The 19,145-nt window shown below is 49.7% G+C and overlaps 1 protein-coding gene across 2 annotated transcripts in view; it reads right to left on the bottom strand.

Moving 5' to 3' along the window:
- Positions 1 to 19,145, bottom strand: part of LOC116944902 (ral guanine nucleotide dissociation stimulator-like 1) — a 59,927-nt gene that overhangs the window by 9,220 nt on the left and 31,562 nt on the right. For both annotated transcript variants that reach the window (XM_032958797.2, XM_032958796.2), the window contains exons 3-14: positions 15,418 to 15,528; positions 12,628 to 12,839; positions 11,924 to 12,001; positions 8,852 to 9,048; positions 6,676 to 6,842; positions 5,455 to 5,715; positions 3,557 to 3,660; positions 3,007 to 3,091; positions 2,514 to 2,603; positions 1,832 to 1,918; positions 1,650 to 1,682; positions 1,026 to 1,147 (exon numbers count right to left, since the gene is read on the bottom strand). In XM_032958797.2, the coding sequence (XP_032814688.2) occupies positions 1,026 to 1,147; positions 1,650 to 1,682; positions 1,832 to 1,918; positions 2,514 to 2,603; positions 3,007 to 3,091; positions 3,557 to 3,660; positions 5,455 to 5,715; positions 6,676 to 6,842; positions 8,852 to 9,048; positions 11,924 to 12,001; positions 12,628 to 12,839; positions 15,418 to 15,528 (1,547 nt within the window). The remainder of the gene's footprint in view (positions 1 to 1,025; positions 1,148 to 1,649; positions 1,683 to 1,831; positions 1,919 to 2,513; positions 2,604 to 3,006; positions 3,092 to 3,556; positions 3,661 to 5,454; positions 5,716 to 6,675; positions 6,843 to 8,851; positions 9,049 to 11,923; positions 12,002 to 12,627; positions 12,840 to 15,417; positions 15,529 to 19,145) is intronic.

Below are 19,145 nucleotides of genomic sequence, written 5' to 3'. Positions count from 1 at the left end.
ACTAATTAATACGCCCCAACCCTCGAAACGCAATTAAATTCAAGAAAAAGTAATTTGCCGGGCCAGTTGGGTGGCCTGGTGGTCTTTAAAAAACACCAACTCACGTGTTACGCGAAGGCCCTGTCTAGGCCTGATCAGTAAGTGCATTTCAGTGGTGGGGGCGGCTGGGGGGGCTGATGGCAAGAGCACCACGTCAGCTTGAGAGTAATAGTTCACAAAGTGACTTCTACTACACAACAATTGGTACCACTGTGGCCATACGCCAAGTCTGTATGGTGTGCCTTGCATGGCACACGCCGTCGCCATGCCGCCTATACCGATGCTCGATGCAATGGTGTTGTAGACAACAAGATAAAACAAATTACAGCCATGTTATTTTAAGCAGCACCAGCACAATGAGTGACCGCTGTATTGTCTCTCGAAGGGCCTTTATCTGGACAAGCAATCAATGGGCACTGATTACTGTGAGGATCGTCTGGCTCTGCCTGACGGTGATATTACATCTAGATTTAATATCTAGTTTTAAAACGAATTTCTTTAGACCTGCTTTTTGTGTTTACATTGTTTTCCTTCCCACGTGCCTCCGATGAGCACGGTTGGCGAAAAAGTTCAACGCACATACACAAACATGAAACCAATCCTGACACTTTTTGCAAACGATGAGAAACGCATTAGAGCAGAGCAGAAAGGGTAAGTGTGCAGGGAGCCTTCCTTATCTGATGGGTTTTCTCATCATTTAGAGATACCATTAAGAATCGGCTGATTGTCAGCCTGCTTATGAACGTTTCAAGGCCCCAGCGATATTCCGGGCAGTTGTGCGCCGCCGTGGCGAAGGGTAAAAAATGAACCACAATGAAATAATCGGCCGATAATTCCTGCACACAAAATACAAGGCCACCTCGCGAATGAAGCGTAGAAATACAGCTTGACAGAGCTACGAAATAATAACCGCAAAAAACAGAGCGAGATAAAAGTCTAAATCAATAAACGTAACGCTCGCTACGCGCGCACATACACACACGCACCTTTCTTCCTCGCTCAGTTTTTCTTGCCGGTTAAACCAGTCCAAAAATTTCCCTTCGGGGCTCAAAGAGTAGTTGTTACAAGCCAGCTGCAGCAACTGGATCTGTGCAATAACTTCAAACTCCTGTAATAAAGCACAACAAAAATTACATTAAAGTCTGGTCGGTTGGTAAACGTGAGAGCAGATCCTTCGTTTGATGCGTTCCGAACACGCTCACATTTAAAGCGCGTAAATGGAAATTCTTTGTCCGTGTACAGCCAGGCCTCTGCTATTCCACTGCTGGATTAGAGCCTCCCCATGCCGTGCGGGTCATATCGGTTATTTGGCCATCCTGCACCACGCTGGTCAATGCGGAAAAAAGGCCTGGAGCTTGGACGTGGAAGCATAGAGGTACACGACATCAGTGGAGTTTGCTGCACCGTCCTCTGCTGCCCACAATGCAGTAGCCCATGCACAGTGCGTTGTGCAATGTGGCCACCCATCCAATCATCATCGAGGCTCAAACCCGCTTACCTTTTGAGACCTGATGTGACTGGGCTCATTCTGGGTGATTGCAATTACAAGGTCGAATTAAAGACCACTCATAAACAGGAACATTGATCGTTTTGTGATTTAAAATGCTCACCTTTCTCCTCTTCTCAAAGTTAATCAGGCCACCCTGTTAGAAAAATAAAAGAACAGAACGATCGTTAAATGTAAAAAAATATTAAGCTTTACTATCCGTGGCACACATACTGTACAGTATGCTTGTAAGCTGAGACACGAGTTGTTTTTTCTGTGCCAGAAGAGATGAAGTCTGTTTTGTACCTCCACGTAGTCTGGCAAGGCAGTGTCCAACATGGTGAGGTCCGTCAGAAACGTTCCCAAGTATGGAATGGTTCCCTGCATTAGGCCCTGCAGCAAAGACAATAAAACCAAATCAAATCAAATCACGACTGCGTTTGGCATTCGTGCCATCCATGCAGCCAAAGGCTATCACGAAGGCGCTATGTTTCACAGACGATTGCAGTCTGCACATCGTTTCAAAGCAATGGGGTGATGCCACATTGTGGCATATACCAATTCGATAATTCTCTAGTAATCTGCCATGACCCCGGCTCGAATAAAGTCAAGGGATCTTTGGCAACCACTAGGAAGCAGACGGTGCGCGCATTTCGTATTTGTTGTTACCGGAGCCGCAGGTCTTAACCAGCGTGGCTGCTCGGCTCGAACCGCGACAATCGGCAAAAAAGGCACTACCGCTCGGCCACGTCACCGACAAGGCGGGCAGGCCATGCTCGGGATACCGGGCCATTGCGAACGTTGCTGCTGACACCGCAGTTCAGCCAGGATACTCCGGTTTTTTTTTGACAACTGCACGCGACCGCTCGGTCAAATGGCAGTCAAAAGAACGGCGATCGTGCGATCAGTGCAGGGCCCCGTGACACTTCATGGGGCAATCGTGGGGGGGGGGGGGGGGGGGCATCCCCCGGGCAGATTCCTCTCTCACCGGCTCCTTCGCCGTCTGAAATCGCTTGAACGTCCGCTTCTGGCTTTCTTTGCCGTTGGAATCCAGGCTCGCGAACTTAGACGTACCCTCCTGGTTTATTTGAGAAAGGTGGAGCACGCAATAAGGGGAGAAAGTAAGGATAATATACCGAATGTCGTCAAGGGAATTTTTTTTTCGGTGATATCATTCTGGTTGAATTACCGAGAGAGAGACATTTTTTTAACGAAAAATTATAATGCACTTTGGAAGAAACAAAACTGGATAAATGAAGCGTAGTTTTTTTTACACAAACAAAACAATATGTTAAGTGAACATATGGAGCACATTGTTCAATTAGCAGTTGAGATTTTGATTTAAAGCTTTCGTGACTGCAGGGATTCATATTCTTGGTTCTACGTGACTTCACCGAAAGAACCAAGAACATATAGCAGTTGAGATGTTTACGTTTGAGAGGGAACGTTTCATTAATCATTATCTGGGATGTTTCGCTTACCTTCATGAGCAGCTCTCGGCTCGTGAAGTGGTTGTTCTCATCAGAGAATATCTCTGACAGCTCCGCAAATGCCACAATCTTCTCTCTGCAAATGTAAGCATGCAAGTGTTGTTTAAAACGACACTTTAAAGAAAGCCGTCAGCACCGCTGCAAACGCCTCACGCCAAGAAAAACAAAACATTTGGTCGTGAATCTAAGCCAGCCTCAGTCCTTCTACCTGCACTCGGATTTTAGCTTCGGTGTGTAAAAATAGATGCCATATACAATGAATGTAAATTTTGTGTGAATTTTCTTTTTTAACGTTTAGACCAATCAAGCAAAAAAAAAGAAACCGCCGCATGAATACGAGACAAAATAAAAAATGGGACGCAACACGAAAAACACGGTACGTATATAGCACAAAAAGGAATACGTTGTGTAATCAAGTCATCATGACGCCTGAATCATGCCAATTCATGAAACCTCTGGGGAGGGCAAATCGTTGCACAACTACAGAGTACGCCGACGTGACTGCTACGGGTGCTTGAACTCAGATGGGTTGTTTCCAAACCTTGACACGCAGCACCAAGTCTTCTTTAGCCGGTGAATTGGGTTCGTCTGAAGTGCAGAGAGAATGGCTCGGAGGGAAGAGAAATTCTTCAGCATCCGGCACTCCTGCGAGAAAGAAATTGAACGGCGTCAGAGGCAATTGTTCAAAACAAACGAGTCTCTTGGATGCCGGCACAACGAGTGACGGAAATTACCACAGTGGTGATGGTGGCGGTGATGACGATGATGATAATGATAACTTTCACGATGGCTCCATGTCCCGAGCACAGTAGCTCAGTGTTTTCAGCGACAAGAACAACAAAAAAGTGAAGTCTGCTTTCAACAGTGGACGTTAGAGATTGCGTGACATTATTCGAAAAAGAGTTGGCCCACGTTTGCCTGCGTCAGGGTCCAAATGACCACATAAAAAAAAAATCACTCGATTACCTATTTGGGTAAAGCCACGTAGAAAATATTTGCCCCCTTACTGTGAAACTCCTGCAGGCTGTGTCTGTCGAGCGCGGCACCTTCTCGATAGCCTTGTTAAATAAGAAACCGCCATTACCTTACTCACGATTGTCAGCTAGCCTTTCTTAGACACTGATGAAAAAAAGTGGCATGTTCACGATTTATTTCAAATAATAGCCCACGTCCGCCGACAAGAATGTGATGGGTATGACCCCCCCCCCCCTTGACATAGACAGGGAGCCCCGGCACAACTGGTAGGCAGTGCGTAGGCAAATGCTTAGCCCACGTCACAGAGCCCTTGGGGGATCGGCCTTCTCGATTGAAGGAGATTTGCAAAAAAAAATTAAAAGACTTTCTGAGAATCCAAATTGCATACGAAGCACCACTTCGGGGCAGTCGGCACTCACAAACCCCAGATTTTGCTCCATCACGCAACCCGCAGAGTTCTGCGGCAGAAAATTCCAGGAAATCGCGGGCGTGGCTACAACAGAGGAGTGCACAAGAGGCCTTCTGAATGCCTGTGACCCTCGCAGCTACCTGCGAGCGGATCATCTGACATTGCGCATTAACCGCGCTTACTGAGAATAAAAATCCTGACACACGTGCCGATTTAATTATTTGCCGATGCTAACTCGTTCAGGGTCAGCAATAACTCGGTGACCAGAAAGACCGCATTCACATCAGGAGGTTAAACCGATTACTTTAAGAAGCAATAAAAACGCACTCCACACAGCTGCCTCCTCGCTCCCTTCTCTGTCGGTAAACAATACGTGTGCGTTTTATAATTCCGTTGACATCTGCTTCGCATTATCCGTGCTTTCCTTTGATCAAGGCTTGCCCCCTCCCTCCCCATCGCCCCAGGTATTCAAGGGTTGACACTGAACCCCTTCCATCCACCACCATGTATTAAACCTGCCCCAAACAAACAATGGCACGCGACAACGAACCGAATAACCGCGCAGCACCCGTGGCAGAGGAGGCCCGTGGCACGCAAACGGTTGGATTCCTTAACCAGACCGTAGTAGCGGACCACATTGCCAACCATTGCAAGCCTCGGTCAAACTCAGCAAGACGTCCACTGAGCTCCCCCTCTACGAGGCTGTGCTCTGGCAACCAAACCCGGACGTGAACTCATGAGTTGCTAAAACAAGAGGAGAGGAATCGAGACTTGACCGTCAGAGGCAACCGCATGGCCGCGTGTCAAGTCAAGGTGCGGAATGAAACCCAGTGGCGATTGGAAGCGTCCAGCTGGCCGGCCTCATCACATCCGGCTACGTCACAACTCCACTTCAGGAGGCACAGACTGCTGCTGCTGCTGCTGCGAGCGACTGGGGTCGAGGTGGGGGGGGGGGGTGGGGGGCGCTACGACCCAGCTTCCCAGCTCTGGCGCAACGGTCGCAGCAGTAGAACTGTCCAGGCCGAGTGGGGGCGGGGCTCGGCGAGCTTCTTCACCTGAGCGACGGCGATCCAGTGCTCGACGACGCGGGCTCGCTGCGCCGCTGCGTGGCGCGCGCCGGTACCCGGAGCGCCGTGCCCCGCAGCCGCCTGGCCGCTCAAGCAGCGCAGCACGGTGCACGCGACGCACGCCGCCACGGCATTGAACTGCGCGATGGTGGCGCGCACCGAGGGCGCCAGGTGGCGGTTGCCCTTGCGGTCGCGGCGCGACCACACGCAGCCCAGGCAGTGGTGAGGCGCCACCTTTTTGAAGAGCTCCTGCGCGACACGTGGTCAATCGCGGTTAGGGTATTTTTGTTGTTGTTGTTGTAAGAATTAAATAACGACGATGAGTTTTTTCGTCAATCGACTGTTAAATGAAAGGGGTCCTTTGACCGTACTTGACCGCGCTGGTTCGTGCGGGGTCGGTGAATGGAGGACACCAGGATTGGCTCAGATGTCGCTCGCTGCTGACGTTAACCGTGGCCAAAAATCAAACTCACACCCTGCCACCACTCCAACCCACAGATATAAATAAGCATAGGAGGAAATGAATAATTGACGTGCAGAACAGATGATGCGTCATGTGGATGCGAAATATCCATCATCGGTGGTCACTTAGAATGGGCCATTTTCAGCGTCATGATTTAGCAAAATGACAGAAAATTAGGTGATTAAATTTATTTTTAAAAATAATTACCCATGCCGGACATATGTCTGCACAAATTCAGATGTGTTCTTTACAAATTTGGTGGCATCAAGACACATTGGACACATTAATCCCTTCCTCTTCTATTTCACCATTAACCATGGCCCTAAAAGTATGGCCAGTGTAACAAAATCCACGGTTGGAATGTACTTGTTTATATGTTCCCATGTCCACGGTGCCTCCCTTCACCAACCCAAACTACTTCTTTAGAACTGCTTTTTGTGTTTAGTTTGCTGACCTTCCCCCGCACCCCCGATTAGCACGGTTGGCTACGTACGGTGCGAATGAATTTCAGAATCATAATATTCATTTACATTCGCGGGAATCCGCTGAGCTATGAAGCTCATTTTCACAGATGTCCAGTAACATACATACATGCCAGCATGGTGGTGCAGTGTGTCCCTCACCAAGCGGTGGAATTGACAAATTCTAAATGACGAGGGCAGATCGTTTCGACGGTGCGCATCACACAAGCGACGCATCCTAACGCCTACAAACATGGCAGCCGCCAGCGTAGGCGCACGACTCACGGCGTCACGCAAGGTGAGCTGCCGGGCCACGGTTGGAGCCGGGAACGAGAGCAGGTCGGGCCTCTCCTCCGTCGCGTCCGCTCGCGCGTCACTTGGCGGGTCCGCCTCGTCCTCCCCGAGGCTGAAGGGAGCGTGCCCCGATTGCTTCTGCCGCGCCGCCGCTGGGCCTGCGACCAGGAAGCGTCGATTAACCGAGATGCCGTGCGGGGAAGGGGGCGGGGGACGACGCCGCGATATCGGACATTCGCTTCGCACACGGTACAGATGTTGGCGTAGTGATAGGGGTAGTGGGAGTGATAAGGTTAGTGGTAGGGGTAGTGGTAGGGGTGGTGATATTTGTAGTGGAGCGTTGGCGCAGTGATTGGCACGCGAATCAAGCCAACTGAGTTTTATTCCTGGCCGTGAATAACGTTGGTGGCGAGCGACGTCTGAACTGGTAAGATTTTCACTGGGGTGCAGTATGTCATCTGCTCAGTGTTGCATGTCAGATATAAAAGATTCACTTTTCTTGATAAGGAAGATCTGCTCATAGACGACCACAATGGCACAACTACTCAGGAGATCTGACGTTTCCATCTACCCTGTGGTGGTGATGGTACATATTTATTAAATACGTAAATCGGACAATTGATGTATTTAATAAACAAGCCGTATTTTTTTCTAAAAGTACACAAATTTACTTCTAAACACGACACACCCATGTTTATCATTACGTTTATTTATTCTATTCGGGAGGATACCTACTTTTTGTGGAACTGCCCAGTAGATAATCAGCGTGCTCGGTGGTTAATTGGCATGCGTCGGTTAGTGGCAACGCCAATTAACCGCTGGGGCACGTGACCCAATTCCATTACTGCTGTCCACCCAGGGCTGTTACTCACTGAGCCTGCAGTGCAAATGCCCTGCTGTGACTGTTGCCCTACAGGAGATCAATGAGTGATGGATTTGGGCTCTTGTGAACGAACAGATGACGAAGCAAATGAACCGCGAGTTAGAGTTAGACGCGTAAACTACGCCATAGTAGCTTGAATTAAATCTACAATATTAACAACAACAACAACCACTGCAATGTGTGTATATATAGCGGCTAAATACAATCGCAGCTAGAGACGCGAAACACAAACAAATGGATCCACTGATTAGCACGGTTGGCTACGTACGGTGTGAAAGTAGTTCAACCTACATACATGCAACACCGTGACACAGCCAGGGACAAATCAACCCGGGTTCCAGCACCAAAAACAATAACCAAAACGACAATAACAACAACGACAATAAATACAAAAACAACAATAACGACGACGATGATAACAATAACAACAACAACGATGAAGCCGAGGGACAGCCGGGGTAGCCAGGTCAGCACCAACGTGTTTTAATGGACTGCTGCCTGCAATTACGTTGAGCACAAATTGCACTTTCCAGGGTGGTCTTCTGGCCACACGAGGCTGGGTGTTGAGAGTTTCTCCCTTCAAGCTCTTTGCCATGCGCTACCGCGAGCATCCGCAGCGGTTGGAAGGCAACCTTTTGCCGTGCACTGCTTGCTGCGGGCACCTTCATGAGTTAACGTCGCCTTCAGCTCCCCGTGGAGTTGCCCTCGACTCCCAAAGATGCCCGCACCAGTGCGTGGCGAGAGCTTCAGAGAAGAAGTGCTCGGCGTTGCGGCCTAACGGCAACGGCGAGTGGCTCCCGCGACCTTCGTACGAAATGCACTTGGCTGAGAGTCTTGTGCATATGGCTGGGGAAGCAATTATAGTTTGACTTTGAGACTGGCGATCCATTCAACGGCTGGAAGTGAGCCAGAGTGAACGGGTGAACGGTCTCGGTGCCACCGGGAATGGATCTCTCGGGGGCACGAGTTTAGTACGTGGGGCCGATCGTCTAACTTGGGTGGTGGCCTCAGTCGCAATTTGGGCTGCTCCCCTCTCTGGCCTGTCCTGAGAGTCGTGTACGTATGTTGAACTTCTTTCAGCGCTGTACGTACCCGACCGCGCTAATCGGAGGCGCGGGGGAAGGTACAGCAATGCGGCGGCGGGGGGGGGGGGGAAGGGGGTGGGGAAGGTACAAGAAGCGCGACCCGCGGTGCTAGGGGAACGTCGCGGAAACAAACGACGAAAGAAAGAAAGAACGACGACGATGACGACGACGCCTTGTTGGACGGTGGACGATGCCGCACCTGGCGCGGGCGAGGACGCGGGCGGCCCGGGGGGGGTCTCGGGGCGCGGCGAGCGCAGGCTCAGGGCCCGCCGCTGCAGCTCGGAGTGGGGCAGGACGCGCGACGCGTAGGACAGCACGAGCGCCAGCGACGCGGCGTCGGCGTGGAAGTCCTCGGGGTACTGGTCCATCCACACTCGGAGGATGAAGGCGATGGCTCTGGAGAAGATCACGCACCCGCGGCGTGCGAACGATTGTTTTTGTTTGTTTGACGTCGACGGTATCCAACACGCGTAGGTATTTGATCAACGGTGACGGCGGGAGATGGACGGGTAGGAAGGGGGAGCCACGGTGGCTAGGAGATGGTAACTACCTCGCCTGGTATACAGGAGGTCGTGGGTTGGATCCCGACCTCGACGCCTGCTGCTGCTGTATATTCGGAGCTTCGACGTCTCCCCACGGTCGCGTGGATTTTTCTCCGGGTCCTCCGGTTTTTCCCTCCACATTTAAAAACGTGCGAGTATTTGGCTGCTATACATTTCCACACGATAAAACCACTTAGTTGAGCTATCATTTGTGATAGCCAGATCGCTTCTGAAAAAAAGAACGCTATAGCTCAGTGGGCCTTACCTGTTAAAATAACTAAAAGTTTGAATAGTTTTCAGGTGAAAAATACAGTTGAATATTTGCAAATACCGTAGTCGTCTTTCTGGTCTATATTGTATCTACAAGTTGTGGGCAACCGTTTGATTAATTTGGCCAGTTTCCAACAGGCCAAGTGCCCCGTAGAGACGTAAATTAACGCAAGAAGTTCGTTCCAATCGATGATTCGTTTTACCCCCGTCAGGACGGGCCGTAGATAATGCACAAACGCATTCAACCCGAGTTGTAAAGAATTATTAAAGCTGCACAAACATCCCATGCTACAACCCCCCGAAAAAAATAATCAATAATTTTTGTTATTGACGATACTGAGCAGCGTAAAATCGGTGACGTGTTCGTTTCTGAACGGAAGTCTTTCTTGTAAATGTGTTGAAACAACATGATTTATCTTTTGTTTTTCTCTAACATACATTCGTGGGAAAGATTAGTCAGACACAAGACATTTTGGCCCGGCCAACAGTTTCTATTAAGTCGTAATGAGATCCTAGCCAGGACACGGAGGTTACTACCGATGCTCTTTATCAGAAACACCACAGTGGGGGGAGGTTTCCATGTCCTCGGCCTGGTCAAGTTTTTGTCGGCTCAGCCTACGCGCGTACGGCAAAGCGCAGCCTGTTTGGCAAGGTGGGGCCGTTGTGAAAATTAACAGGGATCAAAAATGAGTTTTCGACTGCAGAGAGGAACGCTTCTCCTTCCGCTTCTCTCCTCACGCAGCTCGCCTTTGGAAAACCCCGCCGTTGTCTCTCCCTCTCTCTCTCCTCTCTATCTCTCTCTCTTCAACTTCTTTTTTAAAAAATAATTTGAAATGCGTCAACGTTCCTCCCTTTCGCCTTCGATGGTGCCGCTTGTTGCCGAGCGCTTGTTGTTGTGAGCCGTTTGGGCCTGTGCTTTGGCGACTGTGGTCAAATGGGAGCGAGGAAATTTAAGAAAGGCATGAAAGCGCTGTTTTGAGGCAGTTGGTTTTTACAGGTTTAGGCTGGTTTTGTTATTTCTATTTTTAAGCCAAGGATTTTAGGTTTACGATGCAATAAAACACGGCTTATTGGAATTTAGGACCTGGATGTTTTTACTGTACTGTTCCCTACAGGCCGACACTTTTATTATCCTGCGCAGCCAGCTTTCCTTCACCATAAATAGTGAATTATATACGTATACGTCGTTGCGTTTATTGGACAGGGCATTGATAACAAGCGCGTTTTTAACATTGTGGTAGAAGACATCCCACACACCGCAAAACTCAGTAAAAATGCAACCTCACGTTTTCTCTCCCGTTCTGCCCTCGCTGTCATTTCTGCTCGCTCGAGATTAATTTAGAATCAATGTCATACGTTTCGAGCATTTGCCTGCTATAAATTTCCACGTGCTAAGCCACTTTGTTGAGCTATCATTTGTTGAAAAGGTCGCTTCTGAAACAGCGCTATCTATATAGCTCAGTTGGCCTTACCTGGTAAAATAAAACATCGATTAGTTTATTTTGATTTAAAGCTTTCGTGACTGCAGTAATTCATATTCTTAGATCTTTCGGTAAAGTCACGTTGAAGGGAAACAATAAAATAATAAAGTATATATATAAAACAATATATATATTTTATTAATATCGATTAGTTTAGTTTATTCTGTGAGCTCTTCTTCTATGTTTCACCACAAATGCCGAGCACAGAGCCCAAAAGCCCAAGCAGCCAGCAACAAACAGCATCTACTGACGGTGCAATTGCTACGAGTTGAAGAGAGTTTCTTGAATGAACAAGCAACGTGAGTATTATTGTTATAATTATTTTTGTTACATGAACTTGGGGGGAACGAGAGAGAGAAGAGAGACGGTGGGAGGAGGGAATTGCAAAATGGAGCAGTGCGAGGGGAAGGAGCAGAAAGAGAAGCGTTGGCCTTACCTGGTAAAATAAAACATCGATTAGTTTATTTTGATTTAAAGCTTTCGTGACTGCAGTAATTCATATTCTTAGATCTTTCGGTAAAGTCACGTTGAAGGGAAACAATAAAATAATAAAGTATATATATAAAACAATATATATATTTTATTAATATCGATTAGTTTAGTTTATTCTGTGAGCTCTTCTTCTATGTTTCACCACAAATGCCGAGCACAGAGCCCAAAAGCCCAAGCAGCCAGCAACAAACAGCATCTACTGACGGTGCAATTGCTACGAGTTGAAGAGAGTTTCTTGAATGAACAAGCAACGTGAGTATTATTGTTATAATTATTTTTGTTACATGAACTTGGGGGGAACGAGAGAGAGAAGAGAGACGGTGGGAGGAGGGAATTGCAAAATGGAGCAGTGCGAGGGGAAGGAGCAGAAAGAGAAGCGTTGTGACTCGCGCAGTGCGGCGTGGATGAGACCAAACAGTCCTTCTTGTGCGTTGTCAAAAGCATACAGGGTATCTTGTACCGCTGTGGCAGGAAACGTGAACTCACTTCCTGACGAACGTCTGGTCCGCAGACTTTACTGGGTCGTGGCCATCACCGCAATCTCCATTCTTCCTTTCGCCGTGCCTGCGGGGAAAACAGTGCCGTTATATACGGGCGTTTTCATATCTGCCGTTTCCGTATGAAGAAACCCTTCATTCCCTTTACAAATGTGATCGTGTAGCTCAGAAGTAATAGGCGTTCGGACGAGTATGGAATTAAGAGAATAATAACGGGTATTAAAATAATAACGGCAAATGCGACTACAACAAAATCACAATCACTTTTCCACATTCATCAAACGGGAATTTACGGCCAGGCAACAATGCGACAAAGAACAAAGTAGAACAACAACAACAACCACCAAAAAGTGACGAATGAGTGGAAAGAAATTAAAATCGTCCCACTATCAAACAGCGGAAATTAAAACCGTCCCGCCATAGCAGACGGGCATTCGAGCGCTCCCTCCAGCGGAAGGCCCTCCTGCACGGCGGGCCTGCAGCACTGTGCGAAAGAAGTTCAACGTACACACTTGTACATACTCCACGCCAGCAGTGGCGCGAGGCGAGCCACCTTTTTAACCTTCAGCACCGCGACAAGAACAAAAACCATTGCGCAACCGCCACCCATTTGGCGTTGTTGTTGTTGTTGTCTCGTGATGGCGCGAGCAGCGAGCGCACGGCGCGGCGGCAGGAAAGGGGGGGCTCCATTACTCGTCGATGAGGAGGCGCAGGACGTCCCCGGTGGTGGTGAATGCCCGGAAGGTGGCCAGGAAGACGCTGATGTAGATGGAGTCGTTGTCCCCGAACGAGAGCAGGAGGTTCTCCACCAGCTTGGCGAGAGTCCCGGCGCGGATGCTCCGCACGCGGCACGTCTCGTAGCGGTCGACCCCACCGTGGCCCGGCGCCCGCGGGTCGCTCTCCACCTGGGGCAGAGGGGAGCGGGGTGGGGGCCCAGGTCGACGCATCAGACGCGGCCGTCGGTAGAGGGAGTTGATGCATAGTCGGTGGGTTTGTGCGTCGTTTGGCTTTATTCTAGCCGCCGTCTTTCCGTCGAGCCGACGGGCAGTCAAGTCCATGGATTTTATTTGGGTCACCCTCTTGGTCTAGTCGACTGAAGAGCTCAAACGTTCAGACCAACACTCTTGGTTATCAAATGTCGGTGTGAGGGGCCTGAAATTCTTTCCCAAACCAATATTTTCAGGTCAGGCAATGAGTGAACTGGGTAAATAACGTTGTGAGCTCATGGAGCCAATTACCATTTTTGATCATCCTCAGTGCACTCCTGTCCCTGACAAACATCACTCAATGATCTTAGTCTCCTTCTTCAACCAGACGAATTACGCTCGGCTCGTCAGAGGACAGTCGTAGTCATTGTCACGCTTGATCATTTTAGTCCACTTGGCGCTGACTTAAAATGTAAATAAATCACAGCACACTGTTGACGAACGTTTTCGCCACGAACATCATTGGTAATACTAACGCTGATCAGTGGTGACCTTCATGGAAGCCGCCAGCTAACCCCGACTTTATGAGAAACTGCTGGGCGGCATTGTGTTTGCTCCCCTTTTTTTTACGCAGGAAAGCCTCACGGAGTCACGCCTAAAAATGTGCACATGTACAAATAATGTATTTATGGATGCTATAAAAATGACATACGTACTCATAACTATATGTCAGGAGGGTCAGGAGAGTCCTGCAGCACTGCGACATATGGTAAATTCTATTTTGAATTTGTTTAGCTTCGTGTGGGAAGAAATCGGAGTACCTATAAACTGGCCCTTGCAGATAACTAGCGCTTGTCATAGCAATGTAGAATTTCCACCCGATGGTTCATAACCATCGGTGGGGATGAGCAAAGGCCTCTTGCTCGTGTTGAACCGGACTTTTCCTGTTCGGGGTCAAGATGCAGTTCCTCTTCAATAAATTGCAGCTTTAATTCTTTACTTGCTACGATCATTGTTTTTGGAACACGGACTAAATGCGACAAACGTTCGCCCTCGAGAATGTTTCATCAAATATTGAGGGTAGTGGGGGAAAGTGCCCGACGCCGGTAAATAACATTCTTTCCCTTGCATACGTTTGCAAGGATATGACATGTCAAACTCCCCGTTTAATCACGGCGCTGCAAGATAAGAAAATAAAAATGATGGATATTTAGGGGTGGGCGGGTTCGTTGGCCCAAATTCTCCCACCAGTAAAATCTTTACCAAACGCAAACGGGGCGAGGAATGCTGCTGCTGCTGCTGCTAACTGACACGGGGCGTCAGGATGCGATGGCTGGGATCGTGGAAATATCATCGCAATGAAAAAAATTACTCGCATTCCGTCAGATATTAAAGAAAAACAAACATGTACGCACACGGGATGTATGGGCTGGATATGGAAGGAAGCTGTTAAACAAGGTGCGATTCCCAAATAAAGCACGCTATCACAGTGTAAACACTGGCCACAGACACACGATGCAGTGTGTTCACATGCACCATATAAAGTCACGGGATTTAACAAAAAACAAACAAAACACTCCGCCGTGATGTTTCTCTTTCCCTTCTTGTTAAAATAACGTCGGTATCACACCCCCCCCCCCCCAAACAATCTGTTCCGATTTTCGCAGCGATATCCAGAGATGAAGAATCCATTCTGCGATCTCGCAGAGCGGTGCACCGCCGTGCTGTCAGGGAACGGACGTGGAACGGAATTCTTTCGCAGGACACTTTAGAAACGTCTTTTAAAAGTGGCCTTTCTCTTGCATTGCGTTTTTTGACACAGGCCAAACGTGACAGTATGGGGTACCCTTTCTAAGTACACTCTGCTATGAGATTATGTTTCGTGCATTACAGTGAAACCGACAATTATAATTCTCAGAGCTGGAATTTAGTCAAATTCAGTGCAAAGCCAAACTAAACACGGTGGGGTTTTTCTTGCATTTGTGCAATCGTTGGTGACCGAGGCTGAGACCATCAACTCGTTAAGATGAAGTTAGGTATATTTTGCCGCTATAAATTTCCACATGTGATAAGCCGCTTCGTTGAGCAACCATTTGTGGTGAGGTCGCTTCTGAAAAATAAGCTAACAGCTCAATGGGCTTTACCTGGTAAGATAAAAAAAAATAGTTTAGAAAATGTGTGGGTTTTTTTCAAGTGATTTGTTTACCTTTCTTATACTTTGCACTCCTATCGTGTTTTTGTGTTGTTTGTTGTTGTAACGTTCTGACCCCGTGCCCCCGACTGGACATCTGTGAAAAAGAGGTTTATAGCAAATCGGATTTCTCCGGTATAAATAAATATTCCAATTCCGATACTGCACTCGAGAACCCGGTTTGAATCGCCAGGTCGGCTGAAACCTCTGTTTGTTTGACGCCCCGAATCTCCGCAGCGCTTTGCTCAGCTATCTCCTGACCCTCTGAACCACTCGGTCACCTCAACTGCATCTCCCCTGCGCGCTGCTCTTTTCCATTCGGTGTTGATGCTGCTCCTGCTGCTGCAGCTGTGCGGGCTGACTCACCCCGAGCCACCTGTGTCCCTTGTGCGAGGCCTCCTTGATCTGGATCTTCTTCATGGCCACGCTGTAGACGGCGCCCTCCTCGACCTCTTGACCCCAGTCCTGCACGGAGCTCTGACCGCCAGGAAGCGCAGCGGGGACACACACACACACACACGGACGGACGCGCGGGTTACACACAAGCGCCGAGTGAAAGAGAAGACGCAGCGAAACCCAAGGCAGCAAAAAGCCGGATATGAGCACACCCTGCATAAGCACAGTGCTGATATAAGCCACGTGACCTGGCATTACATTGGTGAGGCAAAGGCAAGGGGAAACGCCTGACACAAGCACGCTCCTTCTGATATAAGCACAGCTGCACTTGCTCCCAAGCTTCTACTGTACTGTGGATGCACAACCGCAGACTGTTAAGCATGAGCTCTGAGAAAAAAAAATTCAGACGCAGCAAAACCCAAGACAGCAAAAAGCCGGATATGAGCACACCCTATATAAGCACAGTGCTGATATAAGCCAAGCGCCTTTACATTACACTGGTGAGGGAAAGGCACGGGGAATCTCCTGATACAAGAACGCTACTTCTGATATAAGGACAGCTGGACTTGCTCCCAAGCTTCTACTGTACTGTGTTTGTACAACCGCAGACTGTTATAGGCATTAACATGCACACTCTTGACAAGAGGCATTTAATAAACGCATCCTTTCCTGTAGCTCACCCGCGAACAACGTTGGTTCTTACGTTCGCGACACGCACGTGGAACCGTGCACGTGGGAATCGATGACAGCGTTCATGGTTAATGTTGACTATACGCAAACGATGAGCACCGATGCGACGGGCATACTTCACGCGAGTCGGAATGGGGTGGTGGCGGGGTCGGGGGGGGGGGGTTCAGCCACGGCCTGGAATCGCACCTCGGTTCGCCGGGTTTAAAGCGCAGTGCAGTGCGCCAACCACTACGCCACCCCTCCTCCCCAAAAAATATTACAAAGACAAAGATCCCCCAGCACGGCACGCGAGGGGGTAGGTGGCCAACGCCACGCCGGGCCGCCTTTGTCTCCCCGGTGACGATGTTCGCACACCGCACCGGATGCTTATTTGAGGCTGAGTCGACCTCGGGGGAGGGCCCAGGACGGGCTCAGATAATCGCCAGCGGCGTTGACCTCGAGCGGTGAATCGAACTCGGGTGTGCCGGAAAGTGCTCGGGAACGACGACCGTCTCCGTCAGGATTCTCCCGAGCAGCCTGGGCCGCAGTGCCCAAGTTACCGTCGGCGGCAGCCCCGTCGCCAGAGGCGAGCGCCGCCGCAGTGAATACGGTCCAACGTCTCTCTTCGGAAAATTCTGTCCGGGCATAACAACATCTGAAGGAGATCCTCCCCCGCCCCCCGCCCCCCCCCCCCCCCGTTAAAGGTTTACCCTAGACCCACCGCCCCCCCCCCCCACACACACCCCGCCTTGCGAAGAGAGGATCACCATTAAAGCGTTGACGTTGAGTGACTTGGACGGCGAGTCCAAAGGCACTGCACCACCGCTCGTTAGTGCAGGTGATTTTAGCCCACGCGCTAAATAATCCCGGATGAAGGACCTGCCTGCCGCTGAGTGTGAGTCCATGATGGGCGCGCGTTTCGCTTACGCCTGACCCATTTAGCCACGCCGTCGCCGCTTGAGCTAAAAGGGTGTGCAGCATGACAAAGGTGCATTTCACGTTTCTCTTCAACTGCTTTTTGCCTTTCGTTTGTTGTCCTTCAGACCGCAACCTCCGATTCGCACGGTTGGCCTCGTGCGGTGCGAAATTAGTTCAACGTACGAGGTGCAGCCCCCGCAAATTACTCGCTCACGTCAACTGCGACTTCGCTGGTAGAGGGGAGCACGAGAGGGTTCAGTATTTAGCCTTCTCCGCCACGTTGACGTTTCAGAAGAGGTGTGAGAATCCACGCTTTAGCCCGCCACTCGCGACCTGCCGATCGAGGAGTCGCCGTGGTCGTGAACCCATTTGTACACCGCTGGGCGGACAGAGTTTGGGGGGGGGGGGGGAGTTTTTTCAACTGCCATGCCAGGAGACGGGGGTCGAACCGGCGGACTCTAGCGACGCGAACCATTCCACCACAGCAGCGATGTGGCGTAATGTAACCCGATGCACCGCCACTCAAGGCTGGTGGAAATCGTGTAGGGGAATGGGCACGGAGCATGAAAGCAAAAGACGCGTGCGATGTAAGCCGCTTCCGAATAAGCGTGTGAAAGTGCTACGTTACGCAACGCAAGCCTAGGCGCAGTGACAAGAATATTAATCTGGCAACAGCGCCAAGGACAAAGTGTCGCAGCAAAAAAGTCATCCAAAAAAATAATAATTGTACGGACACACTATTACCATTTCAGAACATAGAGGTCTTATCTTAATGGAAGTGTCCACAAAATGGGTACATTGATTTATAAATGTAATGACCTTGGTCATGGCCATTATTAGTAATGGTCAATCCATTGCAGGCCCCCTCACAAGCTGTGTCAGCCACTGGGTTGTTTGACCATACTTCACCGCGCTGGTCTGTGTGTGCGTGCTCGTTGTTGAAGGGGGAGGGGTGGTCTGGATGCCACTGGTCACTGATGTCAGCCGTGGCCGGGAATCAGGTCAGCAGCTGCATAGTGTGGTGGAATTAGCCGCGCTACGCCACCTCTCCACCTTTCAACCCGAGCAAAATTGCATTCTTTCAAATGTCGTTCGGTGATATTGTCTGATCAAATGAGACAGACGAGGGCAATGTGTTTGAACAGCGCTGGCGGAGACACACAGAACGGTAACTCAGGATATCAAGAATCATGCTCAGTTGAATTTTTACCTTGACTTGTGAGCCATGAAATAACTCAACAGTTTCTCATTTTGGAGCAAATTCGCATCACATTTCTCTCGGACTTTGGAAAAATCCTGGCCGAATTAAGACTGACACCTAAACGTGAGGGAAGGAAAGCGTGGAATAATCCTCTGCTCCATAGTTGTCGATTTGTTATCACATTCAAAAGCACGACCCCATGAACAGAAAAGAGAATGCCTTCCCTTAAGAATCCTCATTGACGGTGATTAAATATTATATAACCATACAAAGTACCCAGAGCAGCACAGAGAGGATGCCGGGTTTGGGATTACAATGAAAGACAGAAAGACGAGCGCAGGGATCAGCAAACGTCAACGAAGGTTAATGACGACATGCAAGCTGTCAGAGCGAGCTTGGGCAGGGCACATCGTGGCCTGGCAGAGAGGACAGACGATGATGATGGATAACAACTGGGTGGCACCCCCACAGGACGTCCAACGGGGAGATGGAGCATTGGTGAAGATCAGCTCACGCGCAGGCGCTGCTTGGGGGGGGGGTGATTGTCGCAAAACACTGTGTGATTGCGGGCGATGGCAGCGGCTTGGCAGGGGGAGGGTGTGCTGGGCGGGGGGGCGGGGGGGGGGCTTCATCCAGCAGTGGATGGACCATGGCGGTTGATCGCGATGATTTAAAAAGAGCCTCACTTCGGCAATGGTCTTTTGGACGTGCAAACCGGATTTGCGTCATGGCCACCAAACAGCTCTGGACGATGCGTAGCGTGGGGAGTCATCTACGATGTAGCAATTAGGGCCGCCCCCAAATCGGGAGGTCATTGTACCATCGGATGGGACCGGCTCTTCGCGGGAAGCGCGGAACTCGAATGTTCTCCATCCTTGTGCGAGCCACCGTGAGAAGGGTGATAAGCCCG

Source organism: Petromyzon marinus, chromosome 22 (assembly GCF_048934315.1).
Source record: "Petromyzon marinus isolate PM22_M1 ecotype Great Lakes invasive population chromosome 22, UKy_Petmar_22M1.pri1.0, whole genome shotgun sequence".
In the NCBI taxonomy this organism is placed as follows: domain Eukaryota; kingdom Metazoa; phylum Chordata; class Hyperoartia; order Petromyzontiformes; family Petromyzontidae; genus Petromyzon; species Petromyzon marinus.
Note: the sequence above shows the minus strand (reverse complement) of the source record. Positions and strands in the feature narration are given on the sequence as shown.